General features: G+C 40.6%; 1 protein-coding gene across 1 annotated transcript in view; it reads right to left on the bottom strand.

Moving 5' to 3' along the window:
- Window positions 1–3531: 3531 nt before the first annotated feature.
- Window positions 3532–26810, bottom strand: part of pcdh15b (protocadherin-related 15b) — a 1048074-nt gene continuing 1024795 nt past the window's right edge. Inside the window, exons 35-39 of the mRNA XM_041210329.1 lie at window positions 24590–24611; window positions 24395–24433; window positions 24122–24195; window positions 13901–14036; window positions 3532–4116 (exon numbers count right to left, since the gene is read on the bottom strand). Of these exons, the coding sequence (XP_041066263.1) occupies window positions 3541–4116; window positions 13901–14036; window positions 24122–24195; window positions 24395–24433; window positions 24590–24611 (847 nt within the window). The 3' untranslated portion in view covers window positions 3532–3540. The remainder of the gene's footprint in view (window positions 4117–13900; window positions 14037–24121; window positions 24196–24394; window positions 24434–24589; window positions 24612–26810) is intronic.

Genomic DNA, 26810 nt, shown 5'->3' with positions numbered 1-26810 from the left:
ACAGTGATATTGAATGAAGCACTAAAGGAGGCCAGTACTTGAACCCCTGTTGTTTTCAATAAACTTAAAGAACGTGGATATCAGACTAAACTATAAACATGTCAGGTTTACTGATGGTCCGAAATCATGGAGAACAGTAGCGATTGATCCCACGAGAAAGATGGTAAATTACATTATGCACTCACAAATAGATAAATGGATGGAAATGAGCTGGAATAGAGAGGCAGAGAAAAGGGACATGGGATGAACAGTATGTATGTCAATTAACATTTTCTGGATAAACATGATAAAGAAATTGAATCCTGGACAGATATACAAAGACCAGAGCAGTCAAATATACATGTAGATGGACAAGGCTTTAAAATGCACTGGTCAAACCACACTTAGTTAATCTTGGTCATCATGCTATTAAAAAGAATACATGCAATGGAAGGGGTACAAAGTTCAAGAAATTGATCCCAAGTGTAAAATGGATGAACTATAGGGAACAATTTAGGAAGGTTAAATCTTACAATAATGTAAGAAGCTTGTTAAAGGAGGCTACCAAACAATGTAGATAAAATAAGAGCAGATTACTACTTAACAATAAAGAAAGGAAATAGAATTTAAGCATATAAATTACTGAAAAGTAAATTTAAAACAGAAATTATGGAGAACTTCTTTGTCCAACAGAATGACAGTTGTTTGGAATGGTAGTGTGTTGAACACAAAAACAGTATGGTTGTGTAAGGAAGGAGTTACTATAAAAGAGTTAGGTTATCATGGGGTAAACTTCAATAGGCTGATTTGCCTTTTTCATACCTGACCTGTTTTAACTTTGCTCCTTTCCTTGTTAACTCCAAACTGATGTAAATGCTTTGACTTGAATAATCGTACAGGTACAGTCTCACATTGCTGGGATAAGCTACCCCTAATAATTAATTCAAAAGATTAATTTACTGTAACCTGGAACTACATTTATAATATTCTGCAAGTATAAAAAATGTAAGTTATTGTGAATTGTTTGGACTGGACTAGACCCAGTTTGTGAGACACCACTGACTTAGAAGTAAACAGTGATTCACTTTAACAGGAGCCAACATCCAAACTTAAAATCTTCTAAAAAATCATTTTTAAATCAAATATTTAAATATTTTCTAAATGTTACACAAGGGCAAACAAAAACTTATGAGTATAATAAATCATAACTGCAACAAATTAAAGTTATTAAACATTTTTAGGTAACATTTGGCTACCTCAAATCTTTCATGAAAACACTCCAGAATGAAAGCTTTGAAGAAAGATATTGTGGCATTAATAATTGGCCCAGCGGTTACAATTATAGAAAGAAAGAAGAAATCTTGAGCTCTGAGTTTTAAAATATTCTGGTACTTACACCAATAATATGAGACAACAGCTAATCAAAGATGAAACCTTTGATTCAAAGACAAAATCAGAGATGGGACTTTAGTCTCATTCATGTGGTTGGGGAAGTCATTTTCTTTAATTATTAGAATATCAAAGTTTACAATTTACAGAAAAGAGAAAATACAATACTGCTATAGTCAAATAGCCTGTGAGTATTTACTATCCAGGTTCAGGTGTGAGGAATGGTCAGTTCAACAATGTAATGATGAGCTACTCAGCTTCACTGTGCTGCACCACAGTATTGGTTTTCATTTTATTGAAGTAGCCCAGCCTGAATACTACCCAGTGTAAAAATATTATATGCCACACCTAGTGTTAGTTTTTATATGTGATATTATTGAGAAAGAAAGAGAGAATTCTATGTGAGAACGGGAAGTAAAATTTACCCATAGGTCTTGATAAAATCTGAATAGTAAATTGTGGTAATTTTCTTTTTGAAGTTCAACTTCGCAGACTTTAAAATGTAACTTGCCAAGTAATACATAAAAGCTGTATTTGTCTGTTAGTCAACACATACATAATTCTATACACTGTTGAAGGGGGAGAAATTCAGTTATTAGCTGAAATCCAGAATCTGTCAGGACCTATTCTGAAATGCATCAAGTGAGATTGGAATTTGCTAAACAGGCTTGCCAATGCGAAGGCACATGCCCTGAATACATTATTCTTATTCTGCAGGCAAAAGACAAGTATTCTGTTTAACCATTGACTATGTAATTTTTACCACAGAAAGGCTTGCAGAAAGTTTTTTTTGTCTCTTTTGATCTATTGATTGAAAGTACCATCTTGCTAGAAACACCTGGGAGATATCAAAATTACCTAACACAATGCTGCTAGGTAATTCACTCATTATCAAACCTCATGTCAGTATTATCACAGGGGAGTAAGATGCAAGAGGCATAATTATTTCAGTGAATTAAACTTCATGTCATTACAATTTTGAACCTAGTTTGTGCAACAAAAGACAATTAACATACATCAAAGCTTAAAACCAAATAAATGAAAGAGGGGACAGACTTGCAACTCAATTCTACAACTGTGGGAATGCTGAAAGGACGTGCCATTTTTCATTCACTAAAAAACTATGCTACACTAAGGCGCGGAAGAATGTTGTTCTAACCAGATTTGCTAAATCTTTAACATCTGTCATTGCTATAAGCCGACGTGCAGTTTTATACTCAATGGGCACTGATCGAAATACCCACTCACAAACTGAGAAACAACAATTTAATGATGGCAAGAAGGGATGGAGGAGAGGTGCTCCAAAAGGTAACATATTTTTTATATTTCTGAGAACATTGGGCTGGAAATTGATCGAGGGCAGCAACGCAAAACTGGCTCGTGGCGATTCGGCAACCGCTTTTTCACCACACATTTCTACTGAAGTTCACACAATGATAATTCAGGCTCTTTCTGGAGACACATTTCCGAGTCTCACTGTCACTTTCACTTGATTTGAAATGAAAAATCTTGGCAATGTTTTCCAAATCAATGGAAAATAAAAACTGGCACAGTGTATAACAGGTTGCTGATTTGCTACAAGCCTGTTTCACACTGCTACATAGACCAATTTTACCCTCAATGTGTTTTGACTATTCTATCAACTACTGAAGGCAATTGGATTTGTCAGAATGAGGCCACAGTCTGAAATCAGTGAAATCTACAGACATCTGCAAAAATGGATAAGAATGGCATTACGTTTAATGTAAAGGAACCAGATTACTTCAGAACCTCACAGAATGAACTTTTAGCTTTACTTCATACTGATTCCCTAGCAGGGCAAGTATCAGTACTGAGTCTATTACTTATACTTCTATGAATAAGTAAATAACGTCTTCTCTTTGACAATGTCACATCTTATTGAAAAGTTAGTGACTGTTTTGTGAGGCAAATCAATTAAAGGACAGCCACATCAAGGGTATGAAATCACTCTCATGTTTAGGAGTTTCTTTGAATTTAAAGATATTACCCATTTCTGTAAACATTGCAATGTGGATACTTGTTGAGCGCATTGAATGCAAATGACATAAATCAAAATGTACGCTCGAGGTGAACAAATTGGAACTCATTGTTACTTTTCCACAGTACCCATAAAAAGTGAATTTTCTCATTAATAGCAGTAAAAATTCTACATCACAGTTTTGTCATTGGTATGTGAAGGTTATTCCAAGGTCCCATCCACAGTTCCTCCTCATCAGATTGTGTCTGATCACTGTGAGATTCAAATGGTTCCTTGACATCTTCATTGTCAACAGCCGATTCTTGGTCATCTGTGCTCTTTGCTCTCTCATTCTTTGCCTTTACTGTGCTCAGTCTGGACAGGCAGCTGTTAGGCCCCATGCTGCTGGAGGCCATGGAGCTACATGATGGCCTTTCATTAAGATTGTCATTGCTACAAGAAGCTGTTGCATTGGCCAATGGATTGTTCAACGGGATCTTTTCTTCCTGTGTTGCTGCCAGTTTGTCTAGTTTCTTAAAATGTTTTCCTACCCTTGCAGGTGAGGTTGCTTTCCCATTGGTCGGAGGGCAGCTGCGTCTTGTTCTTACAATTGATCCATTTTGAGCAATGTAGATATTACTGTTAATGTTGCTGTGGTTATTTGGGTGCTTGATACGAATCCTTTGTCCTTCTGGGGCACTGTCCTCACCAGTTGAGCTGGTTTCATACTCACGATCTACAACCAACTTTACCCGTTTATGGCGAGCCCACTGTGTGAGGGAAAAAAAAATTTAGAAAACTTTTTGACAATAATTCTATTGAGACCTTTTAAATATCATCTGAATTATATGTAGGTTACTTGGATCAAAAATGGCCCAACCAAAGCAGTGCTTTCCTTCTTTCAGCAACAACTTGCATTACTATAGGACATTTTAATAGAACAATGTCCATAAGTGCATCACAGAGATAACAGGAAAATGGACATTAAACCAGAGAAAGAGAGGTTAGGAATAACTGATTGATTTAAAGATTTGGATTTGAAGGCAGGTTTCAAAAGGGTGGAGTTGAATGTGAAGTTGCAAAGGGAATTCTAAAGAGTGGGACCTGGGCTGTAGAAGACACAACCATCAGTGATGAAAGGAGAGAGAGAGGCACAAGAGGTCAGAGGCTAAGGAACAGAGTGGTTGTGGGAATTGTAGAGCTGGAGGACATTAAAGACAGAAGTGACTAAGGGCCAGGGCAATGAGCAAGATAAGGACAGGTTGACGGATGAACATAATTTAGTGTCAGATAAGCTAAAGTGCTTTGGATGAGCAGGGTCTAAAAGATAAGCAAGCATTGGATTAATCAAGTATTGAGGCACATTTCAGAGTTTGGTACTGGGTGCGATAAGGTAGTGGTCAAGGTGGGCAATATTACAGAGGTGAAAATATACAGTCCTGCACTGGAAAGAATATGGCTGAACTCTGGGTCAACCAAGACACTAAGGTTCAAAGCTGTCTGCTTCAGACAAAGATTGTGGTCAGGGAGAGATATGGGCCAGAATCTTCTGGTTGGCATGCTGGGACCGGGCCCAGCATGCTGACACATAAAATGACATGTGGTGATGTCGGGCATGCGTCCTGATGTCTCCGTGTGTCATTCCGATCTTCAGTTCGGCTGGTGCACTCCGGAGTAGGCTGCGCGCCTGCCGAACTGACAAAGGCCTGTTAAGGCCATTAAGACCTAATTAAACTGATTGTCTGGGTTGCCCATCCAACATTAAGATTGTTGGGCAGGCGAAGAGCCCAGGTGGCCTTCGTATTTTTCATGGAACCTCATCCATGGGCGGTATAAGGTTTCATGAAGGGTTTATAACTTTAATAAAAATTTTTAATAAAATTCATAGACATGTCCCAGCTCATATGACACTGTCACATGAGAGGACATGTCTGAATAATTTTTAAAATTATTTTTTCTCAATTTTCCACAATCAAATTAATCTCCCTGAGGCACGGAGCTCAGGAAGAGTTCTGCGCTCACTCAAGCGCATGCGCGAAAGAGTGCAGGCGCCGACTCTCCCTCCTCCCCCCACCCGCACAGGTAGCGCTGAGTGCTACTGGGTGCGCGTCATGTAAAGTGGCAGTGCACAGCCAATCGCTGGTGGTGATCAGTTACGCGCCCGCCAATGCCCGCTCCCGCCCAGCCCGCCTGAGGGGGAGAAAATTCTCCCCATGAAGTTGCAAGAGGAGAGCGATTGATGGAATCTAATGATGATTGCTTTCTAAATGCTTAGCTGAAAGATACCAGATTTCAACCAAGGCATCTGACAGCTTAAATGCAGTTGCAGGATCAACAGAGGTGGTGGAGAGTTTGTCCGGGTGTCACCAGAATGCATGGGGAAGCTTATTTTATACCTACAGATGATGAGGTGAAGGTGTCTGGGAGAGAGATAGCCTTACCAAAGAAAGATTTTGCATTTATTTAGCACTTCTATGACCTCAGGACATCCCAAAGCACATTAAAGTCAATTAGGCACTTCTGAGGTGTAGCCTTTATTGTAATGCAGGAACTGCAGCAGCAATTTGTTGTAGCAAGGTCCCAGAGACGATGATGTGATGATGACTAGATAATTCGTTTTTGTGATGTTGATTGAAGAATAAATGTTAGTCAAAACACAATTCAACTGGTTAGACCCCCATTGCTTGGATTAAATTCCACTCCTAGACTGGGACTTGAACCCATAACCCCTGGCTCGGAGATGAGAGTGCTACCAACTGAGCCAAGGTAAAGTGCTCAAGGACCTTTGAGAGAAAAAGTAGGTTTTAGATAGGGCAGGAGTTATTGAGAGCAGAGGATTAGAGAGTCAGTTCCTTAGGATGGGAGTGATGATGGCTTTCAAAAAAAATAGGGACAGTGATTGAGAAAAGGGAAATCTAGGATAGAGGCCATGAAAGGAAGTTGGCGAGTCAGGCGTTTTATGGGAATGGGGTCAGGAGTGCAGGAGTACAAACACTTAGAGAGGGTGTGAGCGAGAGATGGGTAGGAAGGCAGAGACAACCACGGGTTCAGAGCTATAGTGGGAAGAGGACAAAAGGATTAATTTAGGGATAAGAGGAAGGGAGATACAGCAGTGGAATCTGGATAGATAACTTCTCAGCTATAATATTATGAAAAACCTTCACAAAATAACTGATAAGGAAATGCTACAATACTGAAGTAATCAAAATTTTATACGTCAGGTGAATATTTTAAAATACTTTAAGGTTTCCAAACATGGTAATTCATACAGCAATCTTAGAAAACCAACAACATGCAGTTTGGTGCTGAAACATGCTCTGATAAGACATCCAAACAGGTTGGTTCAAAACAAACATGCCGACACAAGGCAAAAAATAATTGAGTTTAGTGGAAGAAAATAAATCATACTGATCAATAGAAACAAAACAAACCCAAACAAAACAAAAATGCTGAGGCACCCAATTGCTGAAGAAACTAGTATAATTGCTCCAATTTGGAGAACACATATTATCAGTGCACAAGCAAAAGCCACAGCAATCAGTACAATCCAATCTTATTGCTTCATTGGCTAAACAATAAACTTATTTAAAAAACAGTCACAGCAAATGTCAAATCCACTCTTAAAAAGTGTTTTTGAACACCTGTAGTTCCTGTTAAAATGATGTTCCTGATTCTGACAGTCCTTCGCTCTCTTCTTCTTGCAGTGTTCCTTGATCACTGTTGTATTCATTATATTCTGAAGCTGTTCCTTTGCTTAAACTTTCACTCCTGCTATCTTCATCACCTGCTTTATCGTTTTTTGACTCAGAATAATCTGAACTTGCTCTTTGATTGGAAACTGCCGCACTTGTCAAACTACAGCTAATGCTACTTCTGCCACTAATGCTCAGTCGTTCAGTGCTCTCGCTATGACTTGACTGACTGGCATTACTTGGAGTGCTAGCATTCTGTTCATCTGCCAACTGACCATAAGTGCTTGTACTTCTACTACTAACACTGTCCGAAGCATTTTGTTGACTGACTGTTGTCCTGGATATTGTTTCATCATTCACACCACCAGATTCAACTTCACTGAACTTGTTTTCAACATCTTCATCCTCTGCTTCAGAGGTGCCGCTTTGGTCTTCATCTGGTTCTTCTTCAATAATATCCTCAGATCCACTGGTGAATGTTACTGATGTACTTACACTTGTTCCTCTTGCTGAAAACATACTACCTGAACTACTCTTGCTACTTCTTGTGACAGATGTTCCCCTGCCACTTATACTTTCTTGAATTGACAAACTTGACCTTTCTCTGGAACTACTTACATCTGCTGTTTTCTGACTGACCTCACTATCTGACATCAAACTACTCTCTGTTGCTATTGATGTATCCCTGCTTATTACACTTGCTTGGGACGTTGTTCTGGAACTAGTTGCTCCTGTTTCTGTGCTAGTAGCAACATCTTCATCAAATTCATCTGATGCTTCAACAAAACTATGTGATGTGGTTTCAATTTTAGATGATGTGCTCGATTCTAAATCTTGACCTTCTGTATCAGATAATCTGCTCTGTGAAGTCTGTCGACTTCTGGAACTAGACTTTTCAGAGCTTTCACTTTTGGATTCTTCATCAGAATCAGTTTCATCCTCTTTATCTTCCTCTGATTCTTCTTCCTCTGGCTCAGATTTCGTGTCGTATTCTGTTGCATCTGATTCATCATCTTTTTCTTCATCTGAGTCCACTGTACTTTCATTTGTTTCATCTTGATCTAGTGTCACTTTAAGATAGTCTTTATCTTCAGTTTCTGATTCTTCAATGCTACTTACTGACAAGTCATCTGTAGACCTTTTGGAAGAGCCATTTTTCTCCTGAAGGTCATCACTATCTTCCTCAGACACATCATTCCTTTCCTCATCTGCCATGATGCTAATTGAGACTTTTGATTTCTTTTCTTCCTTTTCAGATCCACTACTTGTAGTCTTAGATCCATCATCCTGTTCGCTTTCAGCAATTGAAGTCTTACTGACCGAGCTTTGTGATTTACGCCTGGGCTGTAGCTGTTTAGAGATTTTGATACCCTTCAACATTTTGCCCATTTTCTTTTTTTCTGTTGGCTTATCTGCTGTTGACTTCTGGAAATAGTTTCCATTAATGACCACACTTTCTGAGTCACCACTTACCACACTATCTTGGCTTTCTACATGGCGTGCAGACACAAGTTTAGCATAACTAGAATCTTTGCTACCACCCTTTACTTTCTGAAGTATCATCGGAAATATTTTTGCTTTCTTCCATCGAGAGTGATACGAGATGGAAGGCTCCAGAATCTGCTCGCTGCCTGTCTCTCCTTTGCTGGTATCTGCTGATAATTTACTAATCTGCACCACACTCTTCAGCTTTTTCTTTCCCTCTCCACGCTGAATCATTCCTGCTGCTGTTTTCTCTGCAGCCCCTGAGGCACTTGCTTGTTGTGGAGCACCACTTGGACCTAATGTATCACCCCTTGATGTCCCTTCATCAACCTGATCTCTTGCTTCCTGTTTTGTACTTTTCCTAACAGGACTTATGCTTTGATGCATTCCCTGAAATTATGAAAATGGAACTGGTATTAAGCATTATATGCAGAAATATTGTGGACAAACAAAGCACTTCATTTTTAGACACGATAATCCATTCCATTAGTCACAGAAAGAACTTATACTGGTATAGCATCTTTCATAGTCTCAATATTTCCATCCAATGAATTATTTTGAAATGTAGTTACAGCCATATTAGCCTAAATTACAACAGTCAATTTGTACACAACAAAGTCTAATAATTGACCATCTGTTTGATGTTGGTTGAGGAATAAATGCTGGCTAAAACAGTGGGAGAATTCCAATCTTCCTCAAAATTGTCTTTCTAATGCTGGTGCTCTTTTTTCATTCATTCATGAGATGTGAGCATTGTTGGCTGGGCCAGCATTTACTGCCCATCCCTAGTTGCCCTTGAGAAGGTGGTGGTGAGCAGCTTTCTTGAACCGCTGCAGTCCATGTGGTGTGGGTACACCGACAGTGCTGTTAGGCAGGGAGTTCCAGGATTTTGACCCAGGAACAGTGAAGGAATGGCGATGGAGAAGAAAACAATTGCTTCATGACATGATTTATTGCCACAAAGCACAGATTACGTTGAAGGAACAACCATGGTCTATTACTGACAGTAGCTTCAACATGTTGAAGAATTTAGGAAGAGTTAAAATAATGTTAAACATTTTTTATACATGCTTAGTGATCAGACTACAAGAGGAAAAAGAATTCAGGCCATGAAAATTGTGCAGCATAGCTGGCTAACATATTGCTCTTTCACCTTTGGGCCCTGAATCAGAATTCACGCAGCTTGCTGGGATAAAACATTCTGTCTTCAATGACCAAAAAAAAATTGAACCAAAATTTAACAGAGTCTGAGATATGAAAACTGAGAGAGGAAAGTAAATTGTGAAGCGACATGCTTGTCACATAAAGTACTGGAATAAAGAAAATATGGCAGAAAAGGTTAGACCTCAGCTGGAGTATTGTGTACAGTTCTGGGCACCACACTATAGGAAGGATGTGAATGCATTGGAGAGAGTGCAGAAGAGGTTTACGAGAATGGTTCCAGGGATGAGACACTTCAGTTATGAGGAAAGATTGGAGAAGCTGGGACTGCTTTCCTTGGAGATGAGAAGGCTGAGAGGAGACTTGATAGAAGTTTTCAAAATAATGAGGGGCCTGGACAGAGTAGATAGGGAGAAGCTGTTCCCGCTCATGAATGGATCGAGAAGCAGAGGGCACAGTTTTAAAGTGTTTTGCAAAAGTAGCAAATGTGATGGGAGAAAAAACTTTTCCACACAGTTTGGGTTTGGAATGCACTGCCTGGAAGTGTGGTGGAGGTAGATTCAATTAAGGCATTCAAGAGGTCATTGGATGATTATCTAAACAGAAACAATGTGCAGGGTTACAGGGAAAAGGCAGGAGATTGGCACTAAGTTAAAATGTTCAGACAGCCGGTGCAGACATGATGGGCCGAATGGCCTCCTTCTACACCATAACAATTCTGTGATTCTGAAAAGGAAAACCGGATGATTGGTGCTAAAGCCACAATTGCAAGTGGCTGACTTCTAAAAGGTTTCCAACATGCTGTTAGAATCAATCACTCGTTTAGCCCTAAAATAAAGTGCTTTTATTATGATAGCAGTAATTTTGCTTCTTTGAAAATAACTGAACCTTGGAATTTATGTTGAAGGACTGTTCACAGTCAAACCATTTAAGAATAAGTAAAGCTCTAAAAGGTAAGGAAAGTGAAATTGTGAAAGTAGAAAATAATATACTGCAAATTTTAAGTGATTTTTTTTCCTCCGTAAGAAATGCTTTCATATAGGTCTTGGGTTCAGAGAAGCATGTTAGTTCTTGGTGGAGATTAGTAATCAAACTTGTCATCATTAAACCAACAAAACCCTGCTGTGCTTTAATACTCACAGGGCCAGAGTTATCATCCGAAATTATTTAAGGAGATTGTAGTCCAAGTGGCAGGTTTGTTCTGGAATTGTTTTTTATTATAATTTATATGATGCATATTACAGGATTGGAAAATAGTTTTTTAAATTTATTTATGGGATGTGGGCATCGCTGGCTAGGCAACATTTATTGCCCATCCCTGATTGTCCTTGAGAAGGTGGTGGTGAGCTGCCATCTTGAACCACTGCAGTCTCTGTGGTGTAGGCACACCCACAGTGCTGTTAGGGAGGGAGTTCCAGGATTTGACCCAGCAACAGTGAAGAAACAATGATATATTTCCAAGTCAGGATGGTGTGTGGCTTGGAGGAGACTTTCCAGGTGATGGTGTTCCCATGTGTCTGCTGCCCTTGTCCTTCTAGATGGTAGTGGTCGTAGGTTTGGAGGGTGCTGTCTAGGAAGACTTGGTGAATTCCTGCAGTGCATCTTGTAAATGGTACCCACTGCTGCTACTGTGCATCGGTGGTGGTAGGAGTGAAAGTTTGTGGATGGGGTGCCAATCAAGTGGGCTGCTTTGTCCTGGATGGTGTCGAACTTCTTGAGTGTTGTTGGAGCTGCACTCAATGGGGGAGTATTCCATCACACTCCTAACTTGTGCCTTGTAGATGGTGGACAGGCTTTGGGGAGTCAGGAGGTGAGTTAGTCACCGCAGGATTCCTAGCCTCTGATCTGCTTTGTAGCCACAGTATTTATATAGCTAGTTCAGTTCATTTCTGGTCAATGGTAATCCCAGAATATTGATAGTGGGGGGATTCAGCAATGGTAATACCATTGAATATCAAGAAGCAATGGTAAGATTCTTTCTTGTTGGAGATGGTTATTGCCTGGCACTTCTGTGGTGTGAATGTTACTTGCCACTTTTCAGATCAAGCCTGGATATTGTCCAGGCCTTGCAGCATTTGAACTTTGACTGCTTCAGTTCCTGAGGAATCGTGAATTATGCTGAACATTGTGCAATCATCAGCAAACGTCCCCACTTCTGATCTTATGATGGAAGGAAGGTGATTGAGAAGCAGCTGAAGATGGCTGGGCTGAGGACACTACCCTGGGGAACTCCTGCAGTGGTGTCCTGGAGCTGAGATGATTGACCTCCAACTGCCATAACCATCTTCCTTTGTGCTAGGTATGACTCCAATCAGCGGAGAGTTTTCCCCCTGATTCCCACTGACTCCAGTTTTGCTAGGGCTCCTTGATGCCACACTGTCAAATGTTGCCTTGACGTCAAGGGCAGTCACTCTCGCCTCACCTCTGGAATTCAGCTCTTTTGTCCATGTTTGAACCAAGGCTGTAATGAGGTCAGGAACTGAGTGATACTGGTGGAACCCAAACTGAGCATCAGTCAGCAGGTTATTGCTAAGCAAGTGTTGCTTGATCGTACTGTTGATGACCCCTTTCATCGCTTTATTGATGATCGTGATTAGACTGCTGGGGCGGTAGTTGACCAAGTTGGATTTGTCCTGCTTTTTGTGTACAGGACATACCTGGGCAATTTTCCACATAACAGGGTCTATTTTAACTCTAGGAAATTGACTGGTAATATCTTAAAATAAGTTTATTGCCCTAATGCAGATAAATGGCTCACTAATGCTTATATGGGGGCCCACTGAAGTTGAAGCACTTAGCCTTTTCAGATGATAGGCCCTTATTACTATGCAAATGGGATCCAATGACATACATAGAGAGCTAATTGCTATTTTAGGATGGAAGTGGTCAGAATGTTTGGCATGCATTCGCTTACCAGTTTCAATGTGAGATATCCAAAAAAGTTTTACATTATTTTATGAAGCCTGGAAAAGTGGGAGTGCGCCTGCTAGTTTTCCTGAGAGCATTATGAGCCAAGTATACAGTGTGAGAATAGAGCCACCTGGTGACCACAACAGTTATGTCTTAACAGTTAGTGGAATAGCTCATCTTCTGACCCCCCAAAAATTGCCCACCATCAATCTGTCCCATTAGTCTAAGCTCAAGTTAGGTGTGTGATGAAATACTCTCCACTGGTTGAATGCTGATCCAACAACACACAAGAAGCTAGACATCATCCAGGACAAAGCAGCCCACTTGATCAGCACCCCATCCACTGCCTTGAACATTCATTTCCTCTACCACTGGCACGCAGTGTCTGCAATGTTTACCATTTACAAGATGCACTGTAGCAATTCTCCAAGGCTCTTTCGGCAGCATTTTCCAAAGTCATGACTTCTACCACCCAGAACAGCAAAGGCAGCAGATCCATGAAAGCACCATTGCCTGCACGTTCCCATCACGCCACACACTATCCTGGCTTGGAACAATATCACTGTTCCTTCATTGTTGCTGGGTCTGGACCTCCCTCCTGAACAGCAATATGGGTGTGCATACAACAGGTGGACTGCAGCAGTTCAAGAAGGTGGGAATTAGGGATGGGAACAAAATGTTGGCCTTGCCCACATCCCACGAATGAATAAAATAGAGGAAGCTTGTTTCCTTTTCTAAAGTGAAACCAGTTAGCATTTTACAACAATCCAGCAACTTCCACAAACCTTTCATGGTTGTGGCCAGCCTGCAGATTACCAGATTTAGTTAATTATGTTTTGCAACTTTTCATAGTGGGATTTGAACTCTCAACTCCTGGATTGTTAGTCCAGTACTATAACCACCAGGAGCTGGAGGTTAGGTGGAAAGGCTGAAGGGGTTTATCTGATTCTTTACTCTTATTTTATCCATCAATAGGAGAAAGTAAAATAAATGAGTGATGTTACAGATATTTTGTAATGGTTGCAATACTGAGCAGCATTAAAATTCATGCTCTGGTTTCATGCTGAATACAGGTCAACAAAACCGTGTAAATGCACATATCAATAAAGTATGAAAAATGACAATATTTACATCATCCACAACAAAAAATAGATTATGGTCTGCCTATTTGAACTAAATAGAAAAATAAAACCTTGATGTCATCTCTTACAAAATAGTTGATGTTTCCCAGATCAAAATATTTTTCATCCTTAAAAAGCAACATTTAAAAGTCTAAATGAAAAACAGATATTCTGTATATAACTACCTCTGCGTCTGCATTTGATCCCTGTGGACTGTAATAATAGCCACCATCATCTTCCATCACCACCTCTCCATAGTCGTCATACATTCCGGAAGGGGAGATTAATCTGCGGCGACTTCCATACTGTGGTACTTCATACCTAGGATTGATGTCAAAAGTTGATGTGTCACAATTTCTCATTTCAGACAAGAAAAAATTCTAAGAAGTATTTAAACTCTCAGTTTTTGTCAGCATACTGATCAGCAAAAGATGGCAGATACAACAGTCAAGGTTACTGCTTATTTAGCGCATAGAGCAGATGCTATTTTGGCGCTAATCCTACTTTTTACAGAAGTTATTGAAAACTCTAGTTTTCTCTTGTGTGGTGCATTATTGCTCAAAAAGTAAACTTCCAAAACTTAAAAATCACATCATCTAACCTGTAATTTTGTACAACTTATAAATATAAGATAAAAAGCACACTTGAAGCTGGATCCAATGACATCTTCCTATGAGATAAAGGCTTAGTGATAAAGATGTCACAAAATAAAAAATGGAATACAGCAGCTATTAAATATTATGTAATCTTAGATAAAATTGAGCATCCTTAAGTAATCTCTAATTTTGCATAGAATAAGAATAGCTATACTATATTATATAGGAATAGTGACAAATAATATGATCAAAGTAAAACTTCATTTAAATTGTTTAATTATTCATTTATTCCTCAGTAGTTTGCCTTTGAAGAATATTCAATTTAAACAATAACTGACATGCACTTGCAATGTTTTGTCAAAGCAGATTGATTGAATAAATCAAAGCTGAATTCAACTATTTTCCCTGTCTCACTTTTCTCAGGACAGAATTCCATATTTTAACCACAACTGAAGTGCTACAATTTTTTACTTTTGGAATATTGTCCAGGTCTTTTAATTTTTAATTACTTTATATTGTGCTATTAAAACTTTATCTATCATATCAAGCTGAATCATGTCATGATAATGAAGGAAATTGCAGGTCGGTGAGCAGGGGTGGAGCCCACTCGCTGATACATAAAATGATGCGCGGTGACGTTGGGCAGGCATCCCGACATCACCACACGTCATTTAGGTTTTCAGTTCGGCGGACGCGCAGCTGAACTGCCAAAGGCCTATTAAGGCCTGTTAAAAACTAATTGAAATAATTAAATGAGCTGCCCATCCAACCTTAAGGTTGGCAGGCAGGCGAAGAGCCCAGGCAGCCTTCACATCCTCATCCATGAGCGAGATGAGGTTTCATGAAGTGTTTAAAAATTCAATAAGAATTATTTTTAAAATTCATTGGCATGTCCCAGCTCATGTGACACTGTCATGTGAGGGGACATGTTTTAAAAGTTTTAAGTTTCTTTATTTGGATGTTTAAACTTAAATAAATTTCCCTGAGGCACCCTGAGGCCCGCACAGGGAGCACTCAGCCCATGTAATATGGCGATGCGGTCCCAATTGGGGGCACCGATCGGGTTCGTGCCCACCCCCGCCCGCCCCTACACAACCCCCCGATGGAGGGAAATTTCTGCCTCAAATTGCATCAAAAATTTTGGACTTTAAAAATAAGACCTGAGTTTTAAAACATGCATACAAACCACTGGCTAGAATGCTGTAGGGTGACTCCCTAAGAGATAATGGGACCCCACCCTGTTGCCAGACAAAGTACTTCTAAAGACATCCAGAAACTAATTGCTCCCTCTGGTAGACACAATGGGACATAATGGGTGATGAGTATTACCTCATCAAGAAATCCTGTGAGCAATGCCCAGATAGATTTGTGAATTCGCTTCCCACTTGGAATATACAAAGTAGGGGTTAAAAGTGAGCTGAAAAGCTGCCCCATTGTCAATCTGTTGGTGGGTGTTCTGCGAGAGAGCAAGTGCAGGAAATATGACTCCGAAGTAACAGCCGCATTCAGTGTACCCCTGCAAATCGCCAGGTATCCCTATCTCTCTCCCTCTCTACCAAATTCAATGCTACTGGAACCTCAAAACATGACTATTAGTCTGCTGGAGTCAACTCTACTGGAACCTCGAATCCATCTATCAGAGTCAATTCTACTGGAATCTCGTATCACAACGGTTGCAAAGATCAATCACCTACTCCCCACGAGTCAAGGACTGTTCCGTATACCTTTTTTAATATATATATATTTCTTCTCTCACCTACTTCAAGCTAAATTCTTACTTTTAACCTGTATGACCGTATATACATGTGTTTTATCCTTTCTCGCCTTTAGTAGTTAATAAGCTTACTCTTACCATTAACTCAAGAAAGTCTGATCAAATTGGCTCCTTCAAAACAGAATGATTGGGTTTGGGAAAAAGGTATCCGTGAAAGGGATCCTTTTTAGATTAAATCTTATTGCGAGACCAGAAGTGGGTTGGGGAGGGGGGGGCTGCTGAGTAAAGACAGGGAGCCAGTTCACCGTCCATCCCTCCTCACCTGTGGCATAACAATTTGGGGGTGTCCCAGCCAGATAGTGACAAATTGGGGTTTGGAAAGTAAGTTGTCCTTTTGAAATCAATTTTTTAGGTACTGCAAAATGACTTTCTTGAGTTTATACTACTGAAATGTTAAAATGTCCACTTTTGATACCAGTACTTTTCTAGCAGAACCAGAAGCAGTTGCTTTTGAGGATCTAAAAGTTCTGTCCCTCAAACAATTCAAAGAGTTAGCGTGGCATTTAGAATTAGAATTTCAGCTGAAAGCCAGTAAACCTGAAATTTTAAAAGAGGAGGCGAAGGGTCTACAGGTAGAAATTGAGGACGATGGAACAGATAGCATAGAAGTAGAAAGATTAAAATTGGAAAAATGGAAATTAGAATTTGAGGAGAGAGAAAAGGAAAGGGAATTTCAGGAAAGGACACAAAGGGAAGAGAGGGAATCTTATGAGAGAGGAAAGGGAGTTTCAACTAAAACAGCTTGAACTGAAGAGCAGGCACCACTTCCAGGCACCACTGGCTCTGAACTATGGATTGAGGCAACCTGGTTTGTTCATCCAATCCCTAAGTTTAATGAAGCAGAGATACAAGCCTTCTTTATATCTTTTGAACAATTAGCACAGCAGTTAAAGTGGCCAGTCCAACCTTAATCCCTATTTATGCAGAGTAAGCTTTCAGGGAAAGCTCATGGGATTTACTCCCTCCTATCTGAGGAAAGGGTCACTGACTATGAGGCAGTAAAAGGGCTATGTTAAGTGCATACCAGTTAGTGCTGGAGGCGTACCGTCAGAAATTCCATACCCTCAGGAAACGGCCTGACCAGATGTACCTGGAATTTGAAAGGCTTAAGCAACTTGACTTTGATCAATGGGTGTGGGCACTTAAAACAGAAGCCACATACGAAAATCTCCGTGAAATAATTCTCCTTGAAGAGTTTAAAAACTCTCTACCCTTTCCAATAAGAACACACCTAGAGAAGCGGGGGGTCACAGGGGCCAGGCAGGCAGCCACATTGGCTGACAATTATGAGCTGGTCCACAAACCTTTGTTCCAGAAGACACCCTCCCCTAGTCAACCCCAACCAACTGGGAAGGATAGAGAGGGGGAGAGTGACAGGAAGCTGAGCACCCATGAGAGAGAGGGAAATGCTGAGGGCCCTCCTCAGGACAGAAAGGGTGGTGCTGAAATGAAAAGTGAAGCCAAGAAGCCTGTGTGTTTTAACTGCCGCAAGGTAGGCCAACTGCTGAAGGCTTCAGGAAAAACCAATGGGATTTATCAGGGCACATACACCCCATGCAGAGAATGAGAGTCAGTCAGAGAGCATAGCAGACCAGGCTATGGCTCTGAATGCAGCTATGAATCCCTGTGGAGGAACTCCTGAGAGTGCGGATGAGGTTAAACAAATCCCTGAGAGTTACAAGGATTTTGTATCCGAAGGAAGGGTGGCCACATTTCTCTAGAGTGAGGCAAGTAATACTGAGGGATACAGGGGCCAGCCAAACTCTACTGCTGAGAAAAGGAATGACCTTCCCACCAGAGAGTGCCAATTTTTTTTATTTGTTCATGGGATGGGGGCATCGCTGGCTAGACCTGCATTTATTGCCCATCCCTAATTGTTCATAAGGGCCAAGGTGCTGGTAAAGGAGAATGAAGGGGGAAACATGCCCATTCCCCTGTACTGGGTACATCTGGACCGTGACCTTGGGTCATGGCCAGTGACCATGGGAGTCGTCCCCCGTTTGCCTATGGATGGGGTTGAACTGCTGTTCGGCATTGACCTGACGGGATCAAAGGTAACAGCATCCCCAGTGGTCTCAGAGAAGCCCACTGAGGTCAAAGAGACTGAACAGCTGCAGGAGAAAGTGCCTGACATTTTCCCTGACTGTGTGGTCAACCACTGGTGGTAATCTGAGGTGCAATATACCTTTAAGAGAATGTGAGTAGATTGACCACGTGACTGTATTACCCAATTGCTGTGTAGTGCGGGCTACAGCGTAAATCAGTAGTTAGAGTATGGTCTGGTTTGAGAAGCACATATTGTGTTAGTGCTTTGTTACTTGTGTTAATAAACAGCATGTGCTTCATCTTACATTGGTCTCTGCATCTGCAGTATATTGTTTACCAGCTCACTCATCAGTAGATAGGCGTGCAATTGGTTCACTGAGCAAAGCGGCACGACAGAAGGAACATAAGTACTGGCGACGAGGCAAAAATGACCAGTCGACAACGCCAAAGAAAGCCATGGAAATTCAACAGAAGTAAATCAGCCATACCTTGCAAGGCAATTGTAAGTACAGCCTTCATCATAGTCGTCGAAGTTATCTCCCTCCAGTAAGCCACACTTTGGCCGTATCGAATGTTTGATAAGACCACATTATATTGAGTGCCTCATGTCCTTCTTTTCAGCCAATGACATAATGGGGAGCGATCCTCTTATCGACATTTGGCAGTAAAACATACGGCCTAATTCGTAGTCTAATGACACCCAATGCCCCAGATTCCAAGAGCTTTGATGAGTTGGTGAATCTTGTGAATAGCCACTTTCAGCTAAAACCCTCAGTAACAACGCAGTGTTTTAAATTTAATTCAAGGTGTCACGTCCCTGGAGAGACAGTCGCAACCTTAAAACAACTGACAGAGCTTAGTGAGTTTGGGCATCGATTGACTGCATGTGAGAGACCGATTAGTGTGTGGGATTAATGAAGGTGCCATTCAAAAAAGATTGTTGTCAGAAATGACTTTAGACTTCAGCAAGGCACTGGAGTTGCCGCTCACAATGAAGAGCGCAGTCAGCGATTCAGAAGAAATCAAGGGAGCACAAAATGGTGCCGGCCTTCATGTCAGGAGGACAGCACCGGTTAGAAATGGCACGAAAGCACAGGGTTCCGCGGAAAGGCAGGAAAGAACTGCCATTAACAGACCAGCAAAAAGCAATGGTTTAACAGGGAAAACACACAATAATAATGGCAGCAATGGAACCAGACAGCCTGCAAGTGAACAACAATTTAAAAGAATCTTGGCCAGGATGTTCCAGCCCCATTGTGGGCGGGACCCGTCGCGGATGAGGAAGCACCCCAGCCACAAGTCCATTGACTTGCGGCGGGACCAGACGATGCTAGTGGTGGGCAGGTATGGAAAATCTCACTCCAAGTGTTTCTACTGCCATCGTAATGGGCACATTATGCGATATTGTAAAGACAGATTAAGACAAAACTTTAAGTGAGAAGGTCAGAATGGTGAAATTCACATAATAGAGGAACCAGAAGAAACGGAGTCAGATATTTACTCACTACACAACTTAAAAATGGGTAAAACAGAACCAATCTATGTGACAGTGGAAGTCAATGGGATACCCATCCGAATGGAGGTGGATACAGGGGCATCCACGACAGTTATAGGGGAACATACTTTCAAATATCTGAATGGAGGAGACCACTCACTAAATCTGGAAAATTCAGATGATAAATTAAAGATGTATACTCATGAAAACATATGAGTAAGAGTTATATGCGAGGTTCCAGTACAGTATGGAAACCGGTCTGTTAATTTACCCCTGATAGTGGTAGCAAGAGAGGGTCCAAGGCTACTTGGTCGGAACTGGCTTAAGGAAATAAAATTGGGGTGGACCAAGATTTTTCAATGCAGAATGAATGATCTGCAAGAATTATTATCAAAATCTGCCTGTTTTCAGGGAAGAGCTTGGGAAGATTCAGAGGCTGCAAACTAAAATCCACGTCAATCCTGGGGCAACCCCCAGATTCTTGAAGGCGAGACCAGTCCCCTATGCAGTACCTTTAACCTGTATGACCGTATATACATGTGCTTTATCCTTTCTTGCCTTTAGTGGTTAATAAACTTATTTTTACCACTAACTCAAGAAAGTCTGATCAAATTGGCTCCTTCAAAATCAGAATGATTGGGTCTAGGAAAAAGGGATCCTTTTTAGGTTATATCTTGTTGTGAGCTACAGTAGGAGGGGTGTGCTGAATAAAGACAGAGAGCCAGTTCATCCCTCCTCGTAACAATTTAAGGGTGTCCCAGCCAGGCAGTGACAAATGAGGGGTCTCGCTTGGATCAACAACTTTGGGAAACCTCACCTGGGAGTGGGTCGTAACAATCAAATAAATCATAGCAATAATAGTGACATCTAGCAATCAGTTTTTAATTTTTGTTGGATCTATTTCAGCTCCAAAACACACCAATTAAATGTGGATTTTTTTTGTTTATAAAATGCTGCAAAGAGTTTCGACACTATCACAGAATACAATCAATTCACTCATGTTAGTTTATAAGGACAAAGTCATTGCAAGTTCTGGAAATGTTTCTAACTGGATGGAGGTCAGGGTAGAAATTTCACCTCGGACAATGGCACAAAAAAGGCAATATCAGATCCGCCATCTTTTAAATACAGTATCAGATATTCAGGACCAACACAGTCAATGGGATTAGGTTTCAGGCGCTGCCAATAACAGACAGCCAAACCAATACTGCCAGTTTAGCACCACAGCTCAAAACTAATTTCTACTCCATTGACATTAATCTATTCGATGGAATGGTTATCAGATGCTGTTGGACTTATCAGCTTTAGAAGGCGTCTAATACTAAATTAACCTGACCAGTTGATACCAATCTCAGGCATTAACATCAACGGTAAATTTATTATCAGACCACAGTTGCTGCTGAGTTACTGTGGTATACTGAATTGTTTTTAATTCTAATATAATTGAAACTGGTTGATGTAAGGCTCCTCGGTGAGCCAAATTTAGACATCATTAACTCTTAGGCATAATTTGAGTGGTAAACTCCAGAGAGTTCTTGATGAGGAATGAAGATAAAGGCTAAGAATTTATCTAGTTGCCTTGATGTCAGGGTATTGATCCCAGTGTCTTACAACATATTTTAGTCAGCAAAGTACTGTGTGAATATCTCTGTAGTAGGTTGTCACATTCGGAGCAAACTGATAATATCACTATTTCCTACATTTTAGGACCTTGTAAATGAAGGACTGAACAAGCTTAAAATTTAAATCTCTTGAAGGTTAGGACAACACTGCGTCTTTTGCTCACGTGACACAATCCTATTTGTAAGTAGATAATTACAGACCTTGAGTAAAATTGCTTCCATATATCAATCATTACTGATAACCCTGTGCATGATTAGCTCATTACCCCATGTAGCATGATTAGTTTTTCACCCTTACAACATTATTTTTCTTCACATTATAAAGGCAGGTTAGCTGTATTAAGATGAAAGGCAATGTAAATGGCAGTTTTACCTGTAATAGTTACAATCCGGGCATGGGGGCTCACGGTACAGCATTTTGTGCTGGGATGCAAGGATGATTATTGAATATTTCCTGAGTAGCATTTGGTATTTTAAATGTACAATTGAGGTAATAATGAGTCAACTTGCTCTGCCTTAGTTAACTTGAAGCCCATGGCAGAGGAGAATTACAGCGTGTGTAGCAATAGGAAAAAAAAGCAAAAACTGAGGAGGGAATGTGCTGAGCATCCTGTCATGCCAGATTTGGCAGTCCACACATTCACTAGCAGGTGTAGATGGTTATCCACCTCAGTATCAATTGTCCTCACCCACTTGCATTTGCAAAGACAGGTTAACTAATATTGAATACTTGGAACAGCGAGGCATTAGATCAGGTCAGGGAGGGAGTGGACGTTTTCAGCTTACTGATGACTTTCTCTTGCCTGAGAAAAGGTCGACCAGTAGAAGAAACTGGTGGACACTTTGGACACCCATTTATTCCCTGATTAAATTTTCAGGCAGGCCTTGAAATTGAGGTCCATCAATCCCACTCAAACTAGGTGGGAGGCTATTTAAATATGTAGGTGGAGATCCTAGGGCATTTGTACGGCCCTGATTGCAATTTTAAAATGGTTCTAAATGTATGTGTGCCCTGCATGCTGGTCCCAGTCATTGGGCCTGCTGTAGGCTGCTCAGGAAAAGATATGTTTTTAATAAAAAAACATTTTTGAGAGGCCATGAAGAGCTTTCATGCCTGTTCTTGTGCCCAGGCAGCGGACCCGCCTCCCCCACTCACCTTCATCCCCATCCCTGCCACCACTACCACCCAGTCCACTAGCAGGCACCATCTGTCAGATGGCTCCATGCAGATGGGTCCAATCTTGCGGTCAGCAGCAAAGCAGAGGCATTCACCACTGAATGCATGAAGAAGTACAAACCCGCCTTGGTTGTAGCCTGCAGTGGGAACTTGATCTCTCAGCTGCATCATGGATCTAATGCCGCAGTCAGTGGAGAAGCCTAGCCACACGGCACATTGCCAGCAAAGCCACGTGCATTTTAGATGCCACGAGCTGAAGACATGCTCCTTGAGGTCTGTGTTCACTTCTATGACAGTAAGTGTTTCTTGACTCTTTGGAGCCCTTACTTAATGGTGGCAATGTAGTTGTATATATGTCTTAATTTCAGCTGTCCTCCTGCACCTCCCCCAGCAACCCTCTCCTCTCCTCTCCTCACCTGGCTCCTCTAGCACCCTGATCCCTGCTCCTCTACCCCCCCTGCACCCTCAGCACCCCTGCCCCCTTCACCCACACACTCAGCTCCTCTCCAGCATGGCTCCTCAACTCGACTGATGCCAGAAACAGCATTTGATGGATGGGCTTTTCCCCTCCATCAGATGGCGTCAATTCCGACAATGGGGGTGCTGAGGAGCCAGGGTGGAGAGGAGACACGTGTTACCTGAGGGTGCTGGGAGTACAATGTGTGGAGAGGGTGTGAGGGGCAGGGGAGGGGTGGTGGGTGCAGAGGAGTTGGGAGCGCTGGCAGGGAAGCCAGAGAGTCGAGCAGTGGTGGGAAAGAAGTCAGGGAGCCAGGGCGGGAACCGTTGAATAGATGCAGAAGAGTCAGGGCTGCCAGGAGGAGATGAGCTAGGGGACCCGGAGGAGTGCGAGGGTTTTAACAGTCCTGTTGATTTAGACTCTGAGGATGTGCGAGATGCACTAAAAAATCCAGAAGTGCAATAGGCTGTAATGAAGCACCTGTTTGGAGGTTGCAGCTTCTCGATATTACTCAAATGAAGCCCAGACCTGAAAAGAGTTCTGGCCTCTCGAATGTGGCATTGGGCTAGTGCATAGCTGACATCATAACTGTTTTGAACTGAGTTTGAACATCTCCTGTCCCCTTTCACCTTACCCCTCTTGTCTGCCTTGAAATACAAATTCCCTCTGCACCAGTGTCAGGACGCAAAATATTCTACTGATAAGTCAAGGCAAAAATCTTCCTATATTCTATATTTGCATATGTGATGAATAGTACACTTGTGTAATTAACGGTATTTTTAATGAAACCCATCAACTCAGTCTGTTCCGAATGTGATTAAACAAAAAAATCACAGGACACCAAGTGTTAATTTTAACTTTCAATGGGAGTAATGGGCCCCCATTTAAAGGCATACCTGAAAATTGAATAAGGCAGGCAAAATGGTGGACAAAGAGCCCACCAGAGCTTCCTCTGCCTATCATCCGTTATTAGGTGAGAAATGAGCAGTTAGTGGTTGAAAATCCTCTTTTTTATTTCTTTGGACGCTGTCACCAAGTGAAAGCTTTGATTGTAAGATAATGATATAAATAATGGCTAAATTTAAAGCAATCAGTAATGACTTGTAGACCCTTGACCTACATACATTATATATTCAGAGCATCAGATGTTCTCTTCCTAATCTCTCTTGGTAGGGTTCTGAGAAGATAAACTTGATATGCTGCTAAAAATTTCTAAAAGTTTCACACAGGAGGGCTTACCCAGGCTCATAATTGTAGTAATCCTGTGCATAGTAGTCCTGACCAGGATCAATGCCTGATTCCATGGAGAGTTCCTGTCATTCAGATAAGGACCATAATGAGTATTTGTGTTCATGTGTGGCCGAATTAATCTCTTGTTATCAGTCACCACAAATGCAAATCAAGAACAGACAAATAATTGGAAAAAGTAGATATTCTGAATGCTGATACATATATATGCTAACTCGTGAGAAGATTTTAATTAATTATTAATACAAAGACAGACTATTGTACCTCAGGTCTAAGAAGTGAGGGCCTCAGTAATTGCTGTTGCTGGCAAAGGGTTGTAAGAAAAAAAGAACAAAGAGGAGGAGGTGGTAAAAGAGGTAAATATTGGATTTCCTTTGGATGAGTTTTAAACATCAGTTATCTGAAGTAATAAGACATAAAGAAGATGAATCATCAGCAAAAATATATGGGGATTCCTACCTCCTGTTGTCCATATCCCCTCCTGCAAAGAATTGCATACAGATAACACATTTTAAAATGTCGTCAAAATTTAACTTGAAACCATTAAAAAGATAATAATGTGCGTAGTTATTAACTAATAGTGTTAATGTTGCAGTTTAACCTTTAACATCACTAATATAAAAATGAAGCTTTCACATTGTTACAGTAATCATTTGTGCCTTCATTCTAGCTAAGAGAATAGCGTGGTACGTTGCATCAGCATGCATTTGACATAAATAGCTCTATTACTCTGAAGCTACGCAACTAATAGGCCTGGTAATCATCATTCACCATACATTCAACAAAATGGTTAAAATCTGTACTTCTTTTCTAAATGTAAAGTTAAATACTATTTAAACATTTTACCAGGAAAACCTAATTTAAGAGAATCTTAACAAGATCCTAATTTATTTTTTTAGAGTAACCAGCATTCTCTCTCTACAGGTACCATGTCCTAAAGGCACTCATGTACTTTTATGCTCATGGTTATGCTTGGCAAAGTACTGCAGTGGTTTGCCATTGCCTTTTGCAGATTCTGCTCTGGCTGACCAGGAGACTCTTCTACTCTTACTGTCTACCATATGCATATTGGAAGGATTTGCAGTTCAATAATTCAAATGTTTAGCCACATTGTGAACGTACCTTCCATGACCATCAAGTCCTGGAGTGAGCCTTGACCCCAAAGCTTCTGGCTCAGAGGTATAGACACTACCCACTGAGCCACCAGACACTTATAGCCAGTGATAATTGTTGCAAAATGTACTACTGAGTAAAAGCAGCTTTTTAGTTTGCCCTGGATTATTATATATGCCAGATCCGTTGGTACTTTCTGCATTGCACTTGTTTTTTAAAGAATATTACCAAGTTGCACAATGTAACCTTTTGTCCAGAAAAATATTAAAGTGCTGAAAGTATTCTCAAATGGATAACCATGACAAGTAAACATAAGGAATGTATGATTTAGACTATCACTACAGGTGAAGAGTCCTGATTTAGAAATGCAACAATCCTATGTGTTCAGAACAATCTCACTTCGCACTGAATATCTTAGTACTGTAAGCTCGTGAACAGTGTTGTGTTGTAATGCTTTTCACTAAATGAAAGCAACACAACATCTTGGGAAATTATAAATCGCAACAATTTAAGTTGCATTCTCTAGTTAGCTAGTGTGATTTACATTTAAAAAGGAAACCGACACAACAAAAAATAGTGCAAAGTATTTCAGGAAAAAAATATTTAGGTACACTAGGGAGGAATAGAAAGGCATGATTGATGATTTATTGTCATGAATGAAGTCACAATCTGCATAGGCTAAAAATTAGAATTCAGTGCCAGTATATGATGATCAAAAGCAAATTACTCCAATTGTCCTCTGATGTGAAAGTAATGAGGAATTAATATGTAGATTTATCAAGGGGGATAATTTGAGGTTTACAAAAAGGCTACTTAATATTATCTTGCATCTGGCATCTCTGAACAGTGATGCACTTAATATATTTGCAAGGCTAAAGCAGATAATTTTATTATGCTAACCAATGCACAAAACTTGAAGGATGCTTTAATTGTTGCACTCTGATGTTTAACCAGTCAATCACATTTTAACCCTTCACTGCTAAGAGGCAAACAAACCTTTTGCACTAGTTAAAATGTACAGCTCAAGTGATTTATCATTAGAATTCAATAGACAATGAGTGCCTTTATATGCAGTGCACATTATTTAGTCCTTTGCTGAAGATTATTTCTCACTAGAAATTAGACATTCTGCTGTAGTTATTGTGGGGGCTTCAGAACTGGGAACTGGAACAATATCGCATTTGGACTGGTAGAGGCAAGCAGTTTACAGAAGGTTATTTTTCATGTAACAACTGAATTAAATAATCCATAAAGGTATCTGGTGCTTAGTTTTCTTTCCCCAAGCTTTCCATCCTTTCCTCCCCTCTTCTGATAAAAAGTTGATAAGTTACCAGTGCGTTGAAAAGTGTGAAATAGAAGATATGGAAAATTGGGAATCATGATTTAGTGATCTTAAAACAAAACTTGGAAGGAAGAAAGAGAGACATGGAATACTCAGAGCTACCACTCATTTAGGGTCTGGGAAAGGATAGGCTTGAATTGAAGACAATGCAAACAGTCTAGATTTGATTATGGTAAGGATATAGGTAGGAGGAAGAGGATATGGATGATCTATTTGGGATTAGAA

The sequence above is a fragment of the Carcharodon carcharias genome, chromosome 17, assembly GCF_017639515.1.
Source record: "Carcharodon carcharias isolate sCarCar2 chromosome 17, sCarCar2.pri, whole genome shotgun sequence".
NCBI classification, from domain to species: Eukaryota; Metazoa; Chordata; class Chondrichthyes; order Lamniformes; family Lamnidae; genus Carcharodon; species Carcharodon carcharias.
This window is presented reverse-complemented; position numbering and strand designations above follow the sequence as displayed.